General features: G+C 39.8%; 2 protein-coding genes across 3 annotated transcripts in view; one reads left to right on the top strand and one right to left on the bottom strand.

Annotated features, from left to right (window-relative positions):
- Positions 1-340: 340 nt before the first annotated feature.
- Positions 341-9,500, bottom strand: LOC136436244 (TLC domain-containing protein 4-A-like). 2 transcript variants are annotated; one of them, XM_066430048.1, is made up of 7 exons: positions 9,244-9,500; positions 4,426-4,515; positions 4,070-4,128; positions 3,299-3,396; positions 3,100-3,173; positions 2,040-2,153; positions 341-1,424 (listed from the first exon to the last, which is right to left on the bottom strand). In XM_066430048.1, the coding sequence occupies exons 1-7, from the start codon at positions 9,414-9,416 to the stop codon at positions 1,247-1,249; spliced, it is 786 nt and encodes a 261-aa protein (XP_066286145.1). In that variant the 5' UTR covers positions 9,417-9,500; the 3' UTR covers positions 341-1,246. The 2 variants fall into 2 exon arrangements, with proteins under 2 accessions (XP_066286145.1, XP_066286146.1); XM_066430049.1 differs by having other exon boundaries at positions 4,426-4,537; positions 9,244-9,469.
- Positions 9,394-19,737, top strand: part of LOC136436243 (gamma-aminobutyric acid type B receptor subunit 2-like) — a 28,422-nt gene continuing 18,078 nt past the window's right edge. The window contains exons 1-2 of the mRNA XM_066430046.1: positions 9,394-9,509; positions 17,625-17,778. The gene's annotated coding sequence lies outside the window, so the exon portion shown is untranslated. The remainder of the gene's footprint in view (positions 9,510-17,624; positions 17,779-19,737) is intronic.

Here is a 19,737-nt window from a genome sequence, read left to right as displayed (position 1 = left end):
AAGAATAGATTTCCTATTTTATTGAATTTCTGGATTAACTAATCTTCTGGGTGTTCATGTGGGTGGCAATTCATTATATTACTCACTTTACACCCAGTCTGTACAGAGTCTCCCGGCTGATCTTATTCTTCTCCCTATTGGTTAGGGAAAGCGTTTAATCATGAACTAATCACTCTTCACACGGTACCGCCAGCAGAACGGAAATCCCCTTGTTTCACAGCAATCCGATCCAAACCCACCAGGATTCGTACAGAACAGTACGTGGAAGGTATAACACAGAAAACAGTTGGTTATGTAAGTCAAATATACCAGCGGATGTTAAGAAGCGAACATTATGACATTGAAAAGTACAAGCTTTTTAATCTTCAGTATTTTGGAATGATATACATTATATGTATATACATATCGGTATGACATATATACCCGTAAAAAGGTAATACACAACATCACTCAAAAGTAGGTCATTACAATGGCCATTTTTTATTCTTATTCTTATTGTTTATTTTGAATAGATACAAACAATTAAAAACAATGTGACAATACAAGAGAACAAAGACATGCAGCGGAGACCAGAAATCGATATGGCTTTTCGTGGGACTCCCTAACTTTGTAATATGAATAGTTTATATCATACATAATCAAAACTATACACGATTAACAAAAAAAACTATAACGTTACCATAGATAATCCATTTGAACGGAGAGTTAGTTACTTGTGTGAAAGCAAATGAGACTCAATGAGGTTGACAAGGTTTGAATATTCGAAACCCTGAGATGCTCGATTTTCTAAAACACTTCTGAAACTGAGGTGATGGTCACATTCACAAATATATAGGTATTGCATCGTAGGTTGTCACTTACGTCACAGAGTTGTATATTCCGTGTATTGAACTCATTCCTATGATGCCATCACGGCAATGCAGCTCGTTGATATTGCATATATTTGTGGTAAAATTTCAAAGCAGTAAGCACAGCAGTGACCTCTGGTAGAAATAGCAAAAACTGCAGGTCTTGTGTGAACTAACGTGTTATGAAACGTTGCATTGCTGCGCTATGTTTAACGTTTCACGCGAATACGAATAAAGAAAGCATAATCAAAGAAAACCAATCATTTGGTCACAGCATGGCATTCTAAGCTTGAATAAAGACATTTTTCGACTTCACAAATTGTTTCGACCAAAATGTATGGCTACGTGGGGAAACCCACCTGGCTTAAAACGTAACGAATCCTGCAACATATTCGAAGCTATTCCTTGTGTTTGAGAGGAAACAACTTTCTCTTAGTCTTGGCCAGTATGAATGTGAACCAGTAGACATTAAGGGCGTTCAGCACGATGGCTGTCAGGAGACCCACGTCCCTGCCGACCCTGAACTCTGGGAGATGGACGTCCGGGTTCACTCTGATCTGGTGGATAACTGCGTACCTGCAAAAATACAGTCCTTTTTATCATGGAAGCTCATCTGTGTTGGCATATGAATGGTTTATTTCACAAGTGAAAATAATGTACAACGGTGGCAGCCTACAATCTTAATTGTTGTTGTAACATTTACACAATTACAAAAAATTAAAATCCGTTCACGTGTTTAACAACTAAATACAATATGTTCGGTACAATACATCGACCATTAAAACCATTGACTCTTAACGGAAATATTCATAGATCTCAGAGAAGGCCATTGCATGTACATATTAAGTAAGCGAACTATGCACAGCACTGTTATGATCACGATTTGTGTTACAACGAGGACCATTCAATTTGTGTGGCGTGCAATGCTAAACTTTATTCCAACCTTCCTACTTTAGTGTTGGAAAAACGTCTAGCATTGTACTACTAGAATACAGTCGTTTTTATTTATTTGGTGGTTAAAAGCCTGCTGCTCGAATAGTCAAATGATACAGTTCAGTTGCCATGACTCTTCCAATAAATCAAGGCCCATCGCATACTTTTCACATAGATAAACATGCACAAGGTAGAATTTTTAAAAAACGTAGCCAAACAGAACACAAACGACGTAAAAAGGCACGACTGGTTACCAACCAGAACGGAGGTATGATAGCGACCCGGAAGACGAAGAAGGTGATGACGAACAAGGCACTGACGGACGTGTAGGGGCGGGAGGATTTGGACCAGCCCGCCAACAGCAACAGGTTTCTGTAGAACAGCAGAGCAATTCAATTCAATTCAATTTATCAAAATCAACCTTGCAACGTTACATAAAAGCTGTGTTGATTTTTTTACACAAGTACTATAACGTTACACAAGCAACATCCACAATGAATCAAAAACAATACGCATGTAACATAACATGTAACAGCGACGACAATATCCAATATCCATACACAGCTAATAATAGCAAAAGTCACTCGTCTAGAAACGTCTTCATTGGTAATCTAACTAACAGTATGAGTGTTACTGAGTTGCCTTGTTGTACAGGCGGAAAGCCTGGTGGAGGAACGAGTTTTTGAATCTCTGTGTACGGGCTGCAATCTCTGGTCATGCTTTCTTACAAATGTGTGTCAGGCTTCGCTCTGGGATGTAATGGTGCATATTCCAAAAATAGTTCCCCAAGCAACAGCATACAATTTTTAAAAGGTTAGACGCTTCAGACCGCATCCGCTTTCTTTTGTCAGTGACTAAAGGAAAGAACTGTGAGAACCAGGTTTTATACCAAAACTCTGAATAAATATGTTAATGTAAATGTTAACATTTTTATTCAGAATGTTCATCAAGATATCTATTCTATTTGGTAGAAATAATTAAAACCTGGTTCTCACAGACTTTAGTCACTGACAAAAGACAGCGGATGCTGTCTGAAACGTCAGACTGTTTCAAAATTTTATCCATGCAGTTGCTTGAGTAACTATTTTTGGCGTATCTTTAAGTTATTACCTAGATGTCTAACCTTTATCAACGAATGATGCATGTTGTTATAAAACAAAATGCAAGTCTAACCTCCACCAGGAACGTGCTTTAAACAGTTTTCAGTTCAACTGTGATCAGACACTTGGCGCTATATAGAACATATCACACCCGTTGATACCTTCAACTTTTTTTCACAAAACCACGATAAGTCTATAATTACGAATCGACCTCTTACCTGATATTTAGGAAAGGGCTAGACGCTTCCATCATCATTAAGATGGTACCGTAGAACTGCGCGAAGCTGTACCACTGGCAAAACAGAAGAGACATAGTAAGGCACCTACATGTAGTTTATTTTCAATCAAATGAAACAACATGACCAAGCACAAAGTTGAAAGGATTTGCGTACTGCTGTTGTTGTTTTTCTTACTCACAAACAATGTTACGTAAGTCATGATTGCTGCGGCGAGGTGATGGAGAAACATGGACGTGTCCCACTTGATCTTCGGTCTCAAAAACATCTCAAGAATATCTGAAAACATAAGAACGTGTTACGTCGATGAAGGTGCGACGTCCAGGTACTAACCCTAGTCCTGCTGATCGCGACAATTGTCGGTTTGCGCATGCTTGTTCTGTATGCTAGCCGTGACAATGACATCTTCGATCACTAACGGAAGACAGGTCTGATCAAGAGTGGAGCAGAAGAACCCATTGTCTCCCGAGATGGCATCGCTAATGTCCTCGTTCAAGGCTCAAGGACAATTGCCGGGTTGAGAGTATTTCTAGAACGCGTACGTTGCACCCGTGAGGTAACTAAAAAAGAGCAATATCAAACTAGTACCCTTTGTTTCAAATATGTCTGGGCACTTCAGCAGTGGGGGTATTTTTTGCTCTGGAAATCCAGCAGGGCAAAAAATGTACAAGACAACAGTTACCCAAGCTACTAGATAGATGTTGTAAGCGGTCAGACATTTCAGGTAAAATCCTCTACCTTTCGCAGTGACGTAGTCTGTGCTACGAAGAGTAGCCGATGGTACCTGAAACGTCTGGTCACTTACAAGGTCTATCTAGTTGCTAGAGTTATCTTTTGTATAAGAGCATGTTAAGTGCTATTGTTTTGATACCCAAGTCACATTTGAAGTCGTTTTGAGAAAAAATATAACTGCACACAGTTAACATGGTATATTCCACTGACTCTGTCTAACCTGCGATGAAGTAGCCCAGGATGATGGCTCCTGCCAGCTTGCACCAGTGGGAGTCACTTCTGTGGAACACCAGGCAAACAGAAACATTCGTAAATCATAGACTAGCGGGTTTATTTTTGGTAACACACTTATCATAATAAGTTTCTTAACGTATCAACTTCAGATGAAATAATCTTTCTATTGTACTTTTTGTTTTTCAAAAATAGTTCAAGAATGTCGAGTTTTATATCTACACATTTTCTTTTGCCCCCTATCGACTTGCGCCTACTTTGCAGGACATTTTAGTTGCACATATGCGCAGTAATCATTCGTGACGTGATTGCGTGGAAAGAGCATTTTTGTTGGCTAATACTTACCTCAAGTCGTCATACCGTAACTTGTCATCAAAGAACATGGCGTACATTGTAAACACGGTGCAGAGGACGTCGTTGATGGTAGCCGTTATTCTGCAATAGAACAAAATAAAACCTAAATGTCGTAAGTATTAACATGATTGATATGCTTCGTTATGCGTATGTGTCTGTATGTATGTTCATTTTAACAGGGATTCACACCGGAATTAGGCTTGTAATACTAACATATTGTTTTTAATATCATAATGGTGTATAATCCATCGTATATCTATTCTTCGGGTTGTATATATAATCTATGAACCAATAAATACCCACTTTCATTTGTCCTTCGTTGCATCACATTCCTCTGCATAAGAATAGAAGTATTGCTGAACGCATACACGACATTGAAGGTCATCTGAGTTGAAGGTCATCCATTATGCATGGAGACGTCAATCATGTCGACACTGTAACCTTAGGTGTGCATAGTGGGACCATATCACGATAAAGCGTAGGCCTGCACGTAAGTGCTTTGTCTATGCTGAGTTTGGCATTTAAAAGTACACCGCGTTCATTATGATCCGTTATTGGTGAATGGTGACCCTGCCATTTTATGTTTTTGGACGGAATTACTCAATATAGGAGTGCAAAATAGAGCCACATACCATTCTGGCTACCATGAGAAATTTGTGACGTTAGCTAAATGACTATATTATGAATTAAATCGACTCAATGATTTATATTCATCTGTCTACTAGAGCCATATTGGAAACATGTAAAGCTTTCATATAGCCCTAATAGGTCGTGTTAAACCTGCCATATTGAACCTGTCATACTGATTCAGGTGTCTCCCTGCTTGTGTACCTAATTTAGGGTCGTGCCTGCCGATGTGATAGAGAAGGTTTGCCTAACTCGTGGACAGGATTACTGCCGTGTTCACCCATTATGGTCCTGCCCGGTGACATGTCTCCTGGGATTACACCACCACCTGGTCTATTCATCATGATTACCGGTGCTGTAAATATGATGTGTGCGGAACACGCTGTATGGCTCGCTGTGCTGTAGAGTTGATGTGGGCCAGAGGTCTGTGTAATATAGTCAGTACCTATTAGTCCGGGTACCACAGAATGGTTCCTTAAGACCACAAAATAGAATTTAGCCTGTACGTTATGTTAGGGCGAAAAGTGGCTTAAAATGTGTATTGAAGATGGCTTGATGTCAGGTCGGTAAAGATTAGAGGATTGTTTTAGCATTTGGTGGAATCATTAGAAATGTAAGACATACCTCAAATAAGAAATATACTGGCCGTGCAATGCTGATTATGTGATAAAAAGATACACCATATTACAGTGAAGATGAAACAACAGTTATGTTTTCCATATATTGGTCCATGACATGTAAGTGTTAAATGTCTTTTCTGGTATAAAGTAAGCATTGCTGCTATACTTTTTATCGCAGAGTCTACTACTACACTACGACATGATATCTCTGTGATTCGTCACATAGAAATGTTACTGCCGACTGTTCGTCTGCATCTGATAGCGTTTCGGACTATTAGAGAGAGACAGGGAGAGTAAGAAGGATTTCAACAGACGTGGTATCAACGTCCAGTGGGAAGAAAAGCTATTAGGTTTTATTGACTTATCCCAAGCAAAGTCCTTTATTTTGACTTGGGTACAAATCAGTAGTGTGTTTTCAGTAGACATTGTTACATCGCATCTACTTCGGCATTCCTCCACACTATCGTGAATAATGTAGTGAGGATGGAATTTTTGGATGACTCTGAGTGCCCTAAGGGTTTTCGAAGATAACCTGTAGATGGATGCGCTAACTTAAAGTAGCAAACCCTCTGCGCCACAGGACGACGCAATCGTGCTGCGTTATTTTACACCGTGAGCTGACATTAGATATTACATAGGTTCAAAACCTCCATCGCATAAAGTTGGGTTTTGGTCACAGACAGTAACTTTTCAGCCACAAAGTTTCTCGATCTAGACAGTGAATCCGTGACCTACTGTAAATCATGTCCCCTGAGATCTGGTAAGAAAGCACTGCGTGTTGTATCACGGGCACGTATCTTAGATAGGTCTGTCCCGGAAAGTACAGTTCTGTTTTAGTATGGGGAATTTCATCTCTCCCCTGAAGGCGTTCTTAATACATTCATCCATCAGGCTTTGGGTGATAGCCGGATGGGTACTTTATGTTGCCAAGCACGTTTCCATGCGGTCTTTTCAATCTAAGATATGATGGGGTGGAGACCTCCCGGGGAGACCTGCGTTTAATTGTAACCCTTCTCCCGTGACGTCACTTGTGTTATGGTATCTTTTACGATTTTTAGCTTTAACTAGACCCCGTTCTAACAGACGGCGATTGCACTGTGATCTCCCTGCGACCTAAATTGAATTTGTGTAACCCTTGATTTTGTAATTGGAATATAATGCAAAATGTAAAAGTTTGATTGAAAAGACAACAATACACACAAAACGTAACAAAGATTCGTTTTTTTATCGATGAAATTCATTGAGCCCTCTGTCAAATTTTAGGTCGCAGCGCGATCGTCCTAGTTGAATTGGGGTGTTACAAACCAAGTCTAATTGTGGACAAAATGTCAACCCCCCCAGTCGCTGTTACAGTAATCAAATCATTTTGATACCGGGAAGTTACTCGAAGTACGAACATTACAAAAGAAGGACGATAGAATTGAAAACCCGGATAGTGTTAGCAGCTTGGTGTGTGGCTGATGACGGCACATATAATCCCTGGTTACCACACATGTAGCCCCATTACCTGGGTATTACAGTAGTCTCCACCAGACTAACAACTAAGTCTAAATAACAACGCTGGCTTTAGTGAGAATATCAATTGGCCACCATAGGATTTCATTTGCTTCTAAGGGGAAATGGAATTGGCTCTCTCCTGGCCAATTATGTTTCCGGTTTTTGCTGACTTCTACTCTCCATAGCCCATTAAGAGGGCCCGATGAAATTATAATTACCACTATACACCCTCTTTCCTCATTACACCATTTCTCCTGGTAGATAGATTCTGCTGTCTGTACTCCCCTCTGGCCAAGGAACAACCTCAAGTCTTTTTCATTCGACTGATAAGTACGTATACAGGAAGCATACGGAGAGCACCTACTATCTTCGCTAATATATTATATCAGACGTTCACCATTTAGGATTATCAGTATGTCCGAAGAACAATAAATCCCTTTGAAATGGCCTGATTGCAGAGACGGCTGGCATGTACCTGGATGATGAAATGTTAATATGTCACGGGAGCTTGATTTCGCATCTAGTAGGCTAAGCTTGGGATGTACGCCATGCTGTCTACTTACCAACGGTTCAGAAACCTTTCAGGAGTTTCTGTATCTGGATCTTTCACAGAATCTCATAACTTTGCTTTGTCAGCCACAACCCACAAAAGAAATAGTAAAGATCTTTAGTTGCATTTTAGAGACAAAAATCCATCTGAAGTCCAATATGTCTAGCATACATGCATGTACGTCAACAGTTGTCAACAGAATACCAATACAACTGTTTTGTAATTGTAGTTACTAGACAGCAAAACTATCTTCTTTTATCACTAATCTGACGCTGATTTGAATACCCGTTACCGAGGCAAAACTCAACAGTTTTCAACTGTCGAATGCCAATAATATGAAGTATTACAACTGTCATTTTAAACCCACAGCAGCACATTCAGACCATTGAGCCAATGTTGCCATCTCAGTAACTCAGTTACGATTGCCCCTCTCTGTAGTTTAGTTACGACAGGTAAGATTTATATACCAATAAGCCAAACACATGAAAGTAGCTTTAGCTTCTCTCTCCCCGCCTTGCTTCTGCCATAGATCCTCCATTTCAATCAGACATTGCCCTCAGATGTGGCACAGACTGGGAAATTGCACACGCAAGCAGAGGGAACATATAAACAGGAACGTCAGGAGCGTCTTGTTTCATATAACCTCAAACCAACATTAAACACACACCCTCCGGTGTGGGAGGTATTGCTCGTCTTTGAAGGCACAGTGCTGTGCGCAGACAGACACACTTTCTTTTAATATACCTACTTACAAGAAAAGCTTATATAACAGTACGCCTACACACCTGTTTTTATAAAGGTACCTTTGAGACATCAAGATATTTTGTAGGAATTGCTGCGTGGTTCATCCAACAATCGTTCCTCAAAAATTTTATCTAAAGGGATTTAATGACTAGAATGTAAAACTTCTGTATATTATGATTGTTTGATCACCCATAATATCAAGTTCGCATGGACACTACGCACGCAAGTGTTTAGGCCATAAGAATATACATGGGTTCACTTTCTGTGCCTTTAATTCTTTGCCATTAAGTACCTCACGTCTAGTCTTGTAGGTGATATATATATAGGGCAGTGAAGCGATCGATAACATCATTGACTTCTTCTAGGAATCGTAAAACTCCCCTTGGCAAGGAGAAGAAAGAACCTAGCAGTGAATTCAAACCTAGCTGTTTGAATCTTACTCCCTGTCGGGAAAAGCAGTCTGTTCCTTTTTGTTCCATTTGTGTTGTGTTGCTCCTTGCAGTTGGCCTAACGCTCGAACCATTTGTGAAGTCTCCAGTATAGGCTACCATAGTGCTTCAGTAGGGATTATGGGATGTCTGCACACGACAAAATATATAAACAACAGACTACTTTACTATTCCGCTCCGAAATCTGTCGTGTCATCAAAAGGCATTAATGCCCGTACACATGTTTTAGGAGTACACTGTGGGTTTTTGTGTAAAAGTGCGGAGGTTCCTTCCTCTTATAGAAGCAGAATTTTGAAAATGAAAAAAAGGGAAAGTCACCAACTTGTTATTCCATTCGAACTGCTGTGCCCTGGGTAGACGCTCGTAGCATGACGTCACACGCCGAGAGACCCACGGACTCAAGACTTCGTAGATGCCCAGACTTCCCAAGAAAGCTCCCAGACAGGTGTAGGTGTACAGCGGGTCGGTGGAGCTGGGGAACAGGCGGAGATACATGGCGAGCGTGCCGGCGAGAGGAGAGACAGACTCACGGCTGCAGCGGCCGGCTATTGTCTGTGTGGAAACCCGGAAGACAACCCAACCTGACAGGTATGTGACTCGCGACCGTACCATTTGATAGATAAGGGGTGGGATGGGCCCCGAAATGTTATGACTCCTCTCTACTATTCTACATTAGACGTTGAGCTTATCTAATTTTACACATCGTATTTATTTTGTACTAATTAAATTCTCTACCTACACATTCTATGGATTAAACATCATCGTGAATGTAAATGTTCTTCCCTTATTGTTTTACATTGGCAATTGGTTCCGCTGATCATAGTCTTTTCTTATTTGCTTCAATTTGTCACAAAAAAGGCTCATTGAGACCCATTCAAAATGAATTGGGTTAAACTAGCTGCCTTGTGATGACAGATGTTTAGTCACCTTTGCAATTGACTTGAATTTTTTTTAGGTTGTTCCTATCTGGGAAGCAATAATGGACGAGAAAGCTAATTCAATAAAAATATATAGGCAGTAGTGTCTCAGTACCTGCGCCCCCTCCAAATAATTTTTGGTGTAATCCTAAGAGACATACTTTCACGCCCAATCCGGTTTTGCAACACTTGTTGGCCTAAATGTGGAAACGCCTGCGGCACGGCGGCCATGTTGTTCATTCAGCCCATGCGGTGTTTACGCTGATCGGACCTGAGGAACGCCCTTCCGCGCGGGCAGTCCGCTGGCACTCATGTCTGCTCAATCGACAGTGAAGGCAACTTTACTTAAAGGATAGCGCTAAATTATTCAAAACGTACTCTTTTCATAATATAGATCTACTCTTCCGTGCCTATGAAGCATACTTTTTTTAAGTTGTAGTTTTTCAGAGGTCTTACCCTCTTCTCTCACTAGGTATATGTGTTCATTGTTGTAGGCAGCGCTTTGCTATGACTGACTGCAGTTCATTGACTTTACTGACAAACGTTATAGATACTAATAAAACTGTCTCCTTACTTGGAAAAGATCAAAGAGCAGGTACACAACATTGAAAGTGGTTTTGATTAGGGTAACTTGACCTTGCATAAACCTTTCATACATATTTTTCTATTGAGCGGTAAACATCTCATTGGGTCCGCGCCCCCGCGGTGTATATTCTCAAGGTTAACGTTCAGAAGCCTAGGTCTTAATATGTTACATGTCGTCCACAAACAACGTTTTCAGTACCTGTAATTCAAAAATCGCAGAAGCGCGAAACGTTACCTCGCCTTTAACGAGACATCCAATCAGTGATTAAATTTACTATTGACGTAAATGTGCGCTCCCAGAATGATGTAACGTTATGCTCCAGAATCCCAGGAAAGTCACAAACAGAAGATCTAGCCAGTGCCATAATGTACGCATTGGTGTGAAAAATATCACGTTAGCAATATTTTCAGGCGGCGCCTTGCTTAATGATCTTTCTCAAGTACTAGTCATTACGTACACTGATCGCATTATTGACCAAGAAATCATTTCTAATGAAATCAAACGGCCGTTTACGAAAGTCAATTTCTCACGCAGTCACCAGACGCGCGTGGACATGAATGATTAAAGCGTCTAACCCGTCCACAATTTCTTTGCGTTTCCAACGTTGATCAATGCAGTTCCGGGAGTGGTTATTCTGACTTTCGTTTTCGAAAGCCCCAGATGTTATGTACACCAGATGAAGTCAGCTGCATTTATTTAATCTTCAAAACATAAGGGTAGCCCCTTCAACAACAGATCTTGTTGATTTCCAAGGGGACCCAGAGAGCACAGGAAAATTGGTACATAAATTACATAACAGAAATTGAACCTTACACTTATTTGCTATGTTTTGTTAACTGCGATAGACTTTGTGTTAAACTACATTATTTCAGTATTGAATTATACTATGATTTAACATATGATTTTTATAATTGTATGCAATGAATTATTATATCGTCATCATTTGTTACTATTATTATCGTATGATTTGATGTGATATTGTTATTATTTATTACTACAATTATGTTATGAATTGTTATATTATTGTCATTTTGTTAAGTGCGATTGACTCTCTAATCTCTATCATTTCGGTATCGACTTAAGCTATGATTTGATGTTTAATCTTTATATGCAACCAATTACTTTTTTGTCAGTAGAGTCAATTCCACATTACCGAGAGGGTGTTTGTTGCCTTTTGTTCTAACATTTACAGAACCTTTGTAACAATCTATGTGAGATAAGTAACTGTTAAGAACAATTTCCAACATTTATTTGATGTTCTAATATTTTATGCTGTGTTCCAACAGGTTAAACAAATTTCCAACATTGAACACATTATTTGTATTAGTTTCTAAACTGTTGCAACATAGATTGATCATTTGTTTGAACATGTTGCAACATTCTACAAATATGATATAACTGGGTCAGTAGGCTGGGAACAGGGCAATTTACACATCCCTTCAAAGTATTGGGGATTAGGCCTAGGTGCCATGCATAGACACTTAAAGACAAAAGAGTTGCCAGTGTCCAGACGTGAAATCTAAAAATATACAGAGGCAGACAATAGAGCGTGATTAGCACCTACTTTTATGGGGGCAATAACCCAAATCTACCATTTTGAGAATGATGCAAAATGTTGGAACATGTTCCAACAGTAGAACAATCACACAGATGTTTGAAAACTGTTCTAAATTAAGAGATATTTGTGCAAATACTTTCATAATATTTCCAAAATATATAGATGAGTTCAAACATGTTCAAACTTTCATTTCTAATTGTTTGAACGGTCTGGAATTATTTTGACTGAAATAGTCTTTTCTCTAAAATTGTTCAAACTTATTAGCAATATCATCTGAAAACCCTCTCGGTGACATGGAATTGACTCTATTCTGTTTCTATTATTATTGTCTGATTTGTTATTGTTATCATTTACTACTATAATTATGTTATGAACTGTTAGATTTATGTTATTTTGTGTTAATTTAGATGGGGGAAGACCTTGTATAAGCCACTATGGCTTTTTTCTTCCCCCAGCACGTATATTTTCTTGTTCTATTATGTAATACAAAATGATTTTAATATGTGCGAATAAATCAAATCAAATCAACGTATGTGCAAAAATCGTTGATGAAATCATGAATAAGGAATGAATTATACAACTTAACAGAAGTAATTGTACCAAACTAAATCGTCAAATCAGTGTCGTAATCCAAAAATAGATGGTAGAAAGAATATGATATTCAAGCTAACAAACTATTGTTCATACGACTGGCAGATAAGCCTATCCTTGTAATTGTCCACTCAAGACAAGTCCGGTATTCTATTCATTGTAATTACAGATCCAGTATCTCAGCTAACTTTCAGTGACGTTTGCTACTTACTGAGGCGATTTCTATAGTTATGGCATACTTGTGGCTACTTAACTGTCTGAAAATATACATAGGTTTCATCGATGTGTGACACTATAACACCCTCATCAATAACTGCGCCGCGGAAAGCCGCGGGAATTCTACAACGTGTCTAGAAAAGTTTCTTTTGAAGTAGTTCTCTGTTGCCCATAGCCATGTTACCGTGGCAATAGCCTCGTGAAGTTCCTCAAAACAAGAGATCAAAGGGCATGGTGTGCGAAAAGCACGTTTCATGGTGTTTGAACTTGTGGGGCTTTGGGATGGACAAGAGCGACTGTGGATGGTTGATCGAAATGTAAAACGTACTGGTGTGTGCGGAGGGACGACTTGAGTGCTCCCAGACATTTCATCGTGTATTCTGCATGGATGTAGCATCTGAAGCGGAACATCCTTTAATCATCTCAAGGCCTGTCTCGTGATGTCTTCACGTCATGGAAACAGTGCGTAGCCGGACTCTTTCCGGTGACGCGGTTTCATCATCTCGTCCCATCATCACTCACTCAACAGGATGGTTTCAGAAGTTCGCGAATCCTTCTAGACAATATTTGGTCTTCAAAACTTTTCCAGTTGTTGATTATTGTCGTTTTCCAAGCACGTTTTGAAGCAGCGATCTGTAGCTATACATGATCCCTTTGCAAGGCCCTTCCGAGAAAACGGAAACATGTTTATCTCTGTCTCTCAGTAATGTCACGAGTTCAACACGAAGTATTACTGTCTCGGTCCTGGTTTCCCAGACACTGGCAAAATCCAACAAACAGTGGTTGGGAAGTGATATACCATTGGTGATGACATTTTGGTGGAAATAGCTGGGTTTGATAGCATGTACATACTGGCTTAGTCACACTCGACCGTTGATAAGTACATTCATCTTTTGAAACACCATCATTGAAAATATTTCCAATACCACTCGGTCTACGTCAATCTGGAATGCATCTGTGAGCTCTATTGGCTTAAAGGTACTTTTTAACACCCAAATTCACATATTAAGCAGTGATGACATGATCTGGTTCGATGTAATTCGCTGACATTTATAGTTGCCCTGCTGTCATGTTCAAGTTTCCAGCTGAATAATCACCACGAGGACTTTGCTCAATATCGTCATATACAATTCATCACAGACCGTAGCCTTAAGCTTGACTCCCATATCACAACAGATGGGCTTCTTTCCGGTCCGTCAATAATGCTAAATTCAAATTCAGATGTTATTGGACATTATCACATAGGTAGATGGTGTCGACCAATCAGAAGCCTCCATTGCCCACAATAAGTGGTCTGTTATCACGCCATAACACACCACTTATTGACGTCATGTCAGAACACAACCGTTCCATTGTGTAGAGGGGGTATCTTTTTGATGAATATTTTTCTTAACCTTGTTTAAAAAATCTTTATAACCGTTGCATTTTGTAGAGGGGGTATCTATTCGATGAATCTTTTTCTTAACCTTTTTAAAAAAATCTTTATTGTCTTAGAATTCCTAAAGATTTCCTTAGAATACATGAAAAAGGGAAAACAAATTTGAAATTCCCAAAAATGTTCCGCGTGTTCCATTTGCTGTTGTCCAAAGAAACCACGTTCTATCTAAGGTTCCGCGCGTTCCATTTCTTGCTGGCCAAAGAACCTGTGTTCTATATTCAGGTTACCTGAGGTCATGTTGCAGGGAGGTTCTTCAATGATAACATTTTCTGACTGACCTGAAACCGACCCTCCTATCCTGTGTGGTTGAAATAAATAAATCAGGCAACAGTTGTACATATTCTTCATCATCTTCTGTTAAAAAAGGACAAATGTGAATTCTGAAATGCATTCTTAATAGTATAAGGGATCTATGCGTCAAACAGAAATTGTCTACTCTTATATGCGTCAGTTTGGATAAGCTATATGATAATAACGTTAATGACCCGCCTCTTCCTCGGTGTATATGGTGTCATAACGCCTGGCCATGTGCTATAACCACCTCGTAAAACCACCTCGTTCGCTTCGCTCACTCTGTGGTTTTATTCGGTGGTTATAGCACATGGCCAGGCGTTATGACACCATATACACCTTGGGGCGGGTCATTAACCCTTAATTGGCGCTCTATTGTTTTGTATTAGGAGTACGATTGATAACAATGACGTAGCTAGTAATGTGCCTGGTAATACACAACATCTTTCTGGTAAGAGCATGTGTAGAGTCGCCAATCATAGCCTGGAGTTTAAATGTCATTAGCTGCATTTAATGAAAGTTGCTGTGGGCAGGTTCGACCATAAGAAAAATGAGACTTTGCCGCAACACAATTACTTTCAACAGAAAATCCTTAAAACTGTAGATGAACAGCATCGACGGTAACGGGGGCGTGGTGACATAAAGCTGACGGATGGGGCCATGTCCACGGGCTGATTGTGTTTTACCATAATGAAACTGAAGGAGCTATGTAATATTGGGTAAAGTGACGTTTCGGGGGCCTGTGTTAGATTGAAGATGTGATTAAACGCACAGCTTTGAATCCTGTGCTGAGTATAAAGTGGTTTTATAATCTTTGACGTACGTTCAACACGCCTTGCACGTCACTTAATGTTGAGTAGTAAATCAATAGATTCCTACGAATGGCTTGTGGTAATCAGTGAATATGAAGGTAATAGCTCTGGCAATTATCGCATTAGGAAGAAGTTTGGAGCAAAAAAGGTATTCCATTGGTTACCCATGCGTCAGGACATCAGGACATTATCGATCCTGGTATATAGCAAATTACATCGAAAATGGTGTTTTTCTAGGAGTCGTATCTGTCACAATGTCATAACGGTCTTATCTTGTCTATAAGAAGGAAATAGTCACTCCCGTGACGTCTCTGTCAGCCCTAGGGTGATGTAGGGTCTATTTTAATCTTTCTACCGAACGTTAGCATCTAACATTGTGATTATGTCGCTTCTTTCAACAGATGAAAGCTCAATCGCCAAGAGAGAAAATTGGTTTGTTCACGTTACAAAGTCCAATCTGAAGAAGGAAATAGTCACTCCAGTGACGTCTCTGTCAGCCCTAGGGTGATGTAGCCTTTGTAGGATCGGTTTTAATCTTTCTACTGAGCGTTAGCATCCACTATATATTGTGATTTGTACATGTCAAAGTGTCAGAACGGTTATCTTATCTATAAGAAGGAAATAGTCACTAACATTGTGATGATGTCGCTTCTTTCGACGGATGACGGCTCAAACACCAAGAGAGAGAAATTGGTTTATTCACGTTACAAAGTCCAATCTAAATCGTGGGCGCGATACAGGATTGTGATGTCTTTGTTGCTTCACCGTTCACGTCTTGTCATAAGAAGCAGTGGCAATCATAATACCTCTAAGACAGCGCGTCCCGCGTCGTGACGTTTTGCTTTACGTAATTATACAATCGATTGCCGTATATTCTATCCACGTCACTCCATGCCCTGCTGCAGACGACTTACATGAACGAATTACGTACAAATGAAGACAAATCCCCCTGTTGGAAGGTGCCGTATTGGGCAATAGCTTACATTGCTGAGACAGGGTACTATCCTGGTTAGTTTACACTTGGCACCATGCTCCCTCACACCACGGAGCGTATCCAGGCTGGGACCACCATGAATAAGACAACATGAAAACATTTGGGTAAGGCCAAGGAAAAAACCATATTGTGTTTTTGGACACTGGACTGACCCTAGCCAAATTTTCGATCTGACTTGTGAAAACGATGTTGAATAGTTTTTCATCATGTTCTCCTCATTATTCAGTTGCAATAGAAAAAGAAGTAATGATACTGCATGATTGTAACTGTATTCGTTGGGTCACTCCAGACAAAATCTAAGAAAAGAAGAGAAGGTCCCTTCTAACAACTCTATTTTAGAACCGTCATCCAAAACACAATATTAAGATTCCTTAGGCTATAAGTGGTTGTTGAGAATCTTACGGATCAAATTTTCGACGACCATTTGATCCTGAAGAAGGCGACAGTGGTCGTCGAAAATTTGATCCGTGAATACCTTAGTGTTGGAAGAAAGTTTAGCACTGTATTAAGATTAATGTTGTTCCAACTTTTCTAATAAGGGCACGCTCGGCTTTCGCCGGTAGGTTTTAGTTTCGGTTCATATATCTTTGCAGTTACAGCAGCTATATAAGGAAAGTGCAGATTCGCGTGCAGACTGGATAATCTGGTGGCTCAGACTCCGGATTCCTATCAGATACCATAAGTGCTGTGGATAAAACGCCATACGTCACTGGACGCAACCGTCTGTTTCAGTCTGCCTAATACTGCCATCTATGCGTGACACAAGACAAACCAACAGTCATGTCACGTTTGATGTCATTAAGAATCAAGCTCAGCATTCTCTTGGCCACAACTGGGCAGCTAGACTGTATTATAGTTGTGCGAAATGCCGAATGCAGGGCAAATGCCATGCAAGGGCCATCGTGCAGTCATTGGAAGAACACATTTTCATCGGCCACTGAATGGCTTTTTAAAAGTACAACGTACACAATAACGTAACCGCTCTACCAGTAATTCTACACTTGGCTCTTTTCACTTCTCCTCACATTAAAATTCCGTTGTGTGTCTAATTCTCACATAGACGTATTCAGCCGGCATGTCACAGTATTATTATCTAGCTGCCTTGGAACAGGAACGTCAAACCATTCAGTCGTAGGTTTTGTTCCAAATCTAATACAAGTATTAACGGTGTTCACTCACTGTTTTTTTTCATTCGATTATATAAAGAGCATCAGCTTGTGTCTATTTTAGTTCTTCGAACTTGACTACATTCTACATAGTCCATGGCAGAATGCCTACCATCTCCTTCTATTTTACACAGTGTAGCCGCACCCCTTCCCTGAGGTTCTGCAATGGACTATTCCTAATCAAGAACCCATCCGTTGCCTGAATCGCGGCAGTACAGGGAGTCACTTTACCGTCACCATCTGGCAGAGTGACCTGGAATGAATACAGGAGATATTACTGCGAGAAAGGTACGTTATTGAGACATACTTTGATTTATCTTCCAGGTATTGGAAGCGTCGACGTACAGAAAATGTGTATATTATCAAGAATCATGCACACCAGGTTGTTAAATGTTGAAACAACGCTTTGTGAGCTTTAGCGCACATAACCGGACCGTAAAGTTGTGCCCAATCTGTCTTTAGGAGTCGCTATATGACCACTGTCTTTCTCATTTAGGACCATTTTCCCATAACGTATGCAGAAAATTTAAATCAAACTTCAAAGTACACCGTTCTATGTGTTCGTATTTTTGGTCGGGTCGGGAAAGGAATGGCAGTCTTCATGAAGGTATGGAACAGAAGACAATGGAAAATATTATATGGTGACAATTACAATCAATTACAAGTGTACACATAGCAATGATCATCTATGTTTTGGCATTAAGTCATTTATTCTTAAATCCACATCCCTTGGAATTGTCCCCATATACATGTACAAGGTTTACTGTATTCGTTATAGGTCTCCCGACAGCTTTTTAAAAAAATCATATCACATTCATGTCCCTGTGTGGTTTGTAAGCCCTCCCATAGATGAATTGTTTGCAGGGTTCAACGACCCAAGGTGATGGAATAGATTTGGCAAAAATAAAGAAGTTGATTGAAATAATTTTCCTTGAGACAGCTCACCTCGCTTTGCTAGTTTCTCTGAATCTTTTGGAGCGAATCATGTCTTCAGCATTCTGAAACTAAATTGATTTTTGATTGCATTGAAAGGACTACATATTCATTCAGAAAAGTGGTATATCATACACCCTGGTCTCATGACTCGTAGTGTAGGTCCTACCCATTGAATGTCACTGCCATTGACTGTGTTCTTTATATAGAGTTCCGTCTATAATCTATTCCAGGTGGCTATGTCATGGTCGGTAAATAATTGATGGGCCCCGCTTAAGTTTCATCATTCGCCTGGAAATACTTCATATCACTCAATCAGAAGTACCTTAGAGCGTCCCGTCGAGGAATTCGTCTGAAAGTCTAGGGAAGGATACGATTTACCACATACAAATGTTGTATTGCAATACGTGTATACCATGCGCCTGAATTTCTCGTCAAGATCTCATGTCCAACGTTTTTAGACATTTCTATTAACGCCACAAAGCGTGATTATTCTAAAGTATGTTTCAAATATGTCATGATTATAAAAATGGTATGTGCGATCCTTTGTAATGTTTAATTCGGAGTTGTCTTATGCTCCATGTCGACAATCTACGGTTACTGACTAAATGTAACGTTTACGGGACACTGTGCAACACTGACAACAACAGCTGATTTCAGAGCAAGGTCAAGGTAAAGGTTGTGTGACAAACATAACAAATGATAGCCATGGCCTTGTCATCGGAGTGTGGTGCCGAGATTGCAACGGGACATGATCTGTCATGTAGACATGAATATTTGAAGAAGACATTATATGCTTGCCCTACACGACCTGTGTAAAACTTTATTTATGTTTTGGGAAATCAAATTCACACATGACATGTTGTTACATGTACATCTGCTATGGGCTGGGATCCCATTTATGAAATGTAACACATTTATTCCCCCCGTCTGGCACCCGGTGCGTCGGGCATGTTGTGATTTCACGTTTTGACTTACGATGAGCTTTTGAATGCGTTGTGGCAGATCAAATTTTACGATGATTCATCATTTTTTGTCCTCATTTCTTTTGACTGCATCAATTCCTTGTTATAATGATAGATTTCTAGCTACCCAGCAAAATCCCAGCATCTGTATTCAGTATTCTGGTCGTAGATGAACAATTTCAAAGCTCCAGCTCTTGTCACATTGAATCAAGTATTTCCTAAAGTCCCGAGACAGCTCCTTTAATAAAAACTATTGATTAGTAGACAGTAGAACATTTCATTACTCCGATTATGTCTGTAGTTTTTTTTATGTTAGTTTGATTGTCCGGGTGGATTTGATCAAACAGTA

Source organism: Branchiostoma lanceolatum, chromosome 6 (genome assembly GCF_035083965.1).
Source record: "Branchiostoma lanceolatum isolate klBraLanc5 chromosome 6, klBraLanc5.hap2, whole genome shotgun sequence".
In the NCBI taxonomy this organism is placed as follows: Eukaryota; Metazoa; Chordata; class Leptocardii; order Amphioxiformes; family Branchiostomatidae; genus Branchiostoma; species Branchiostoma lanceolatum.
The sequence above is the reverse complement of the archived record's forward strand: the minus strand, read 5'-3'. Positions and strand labels throughout refer to the sequence as shown.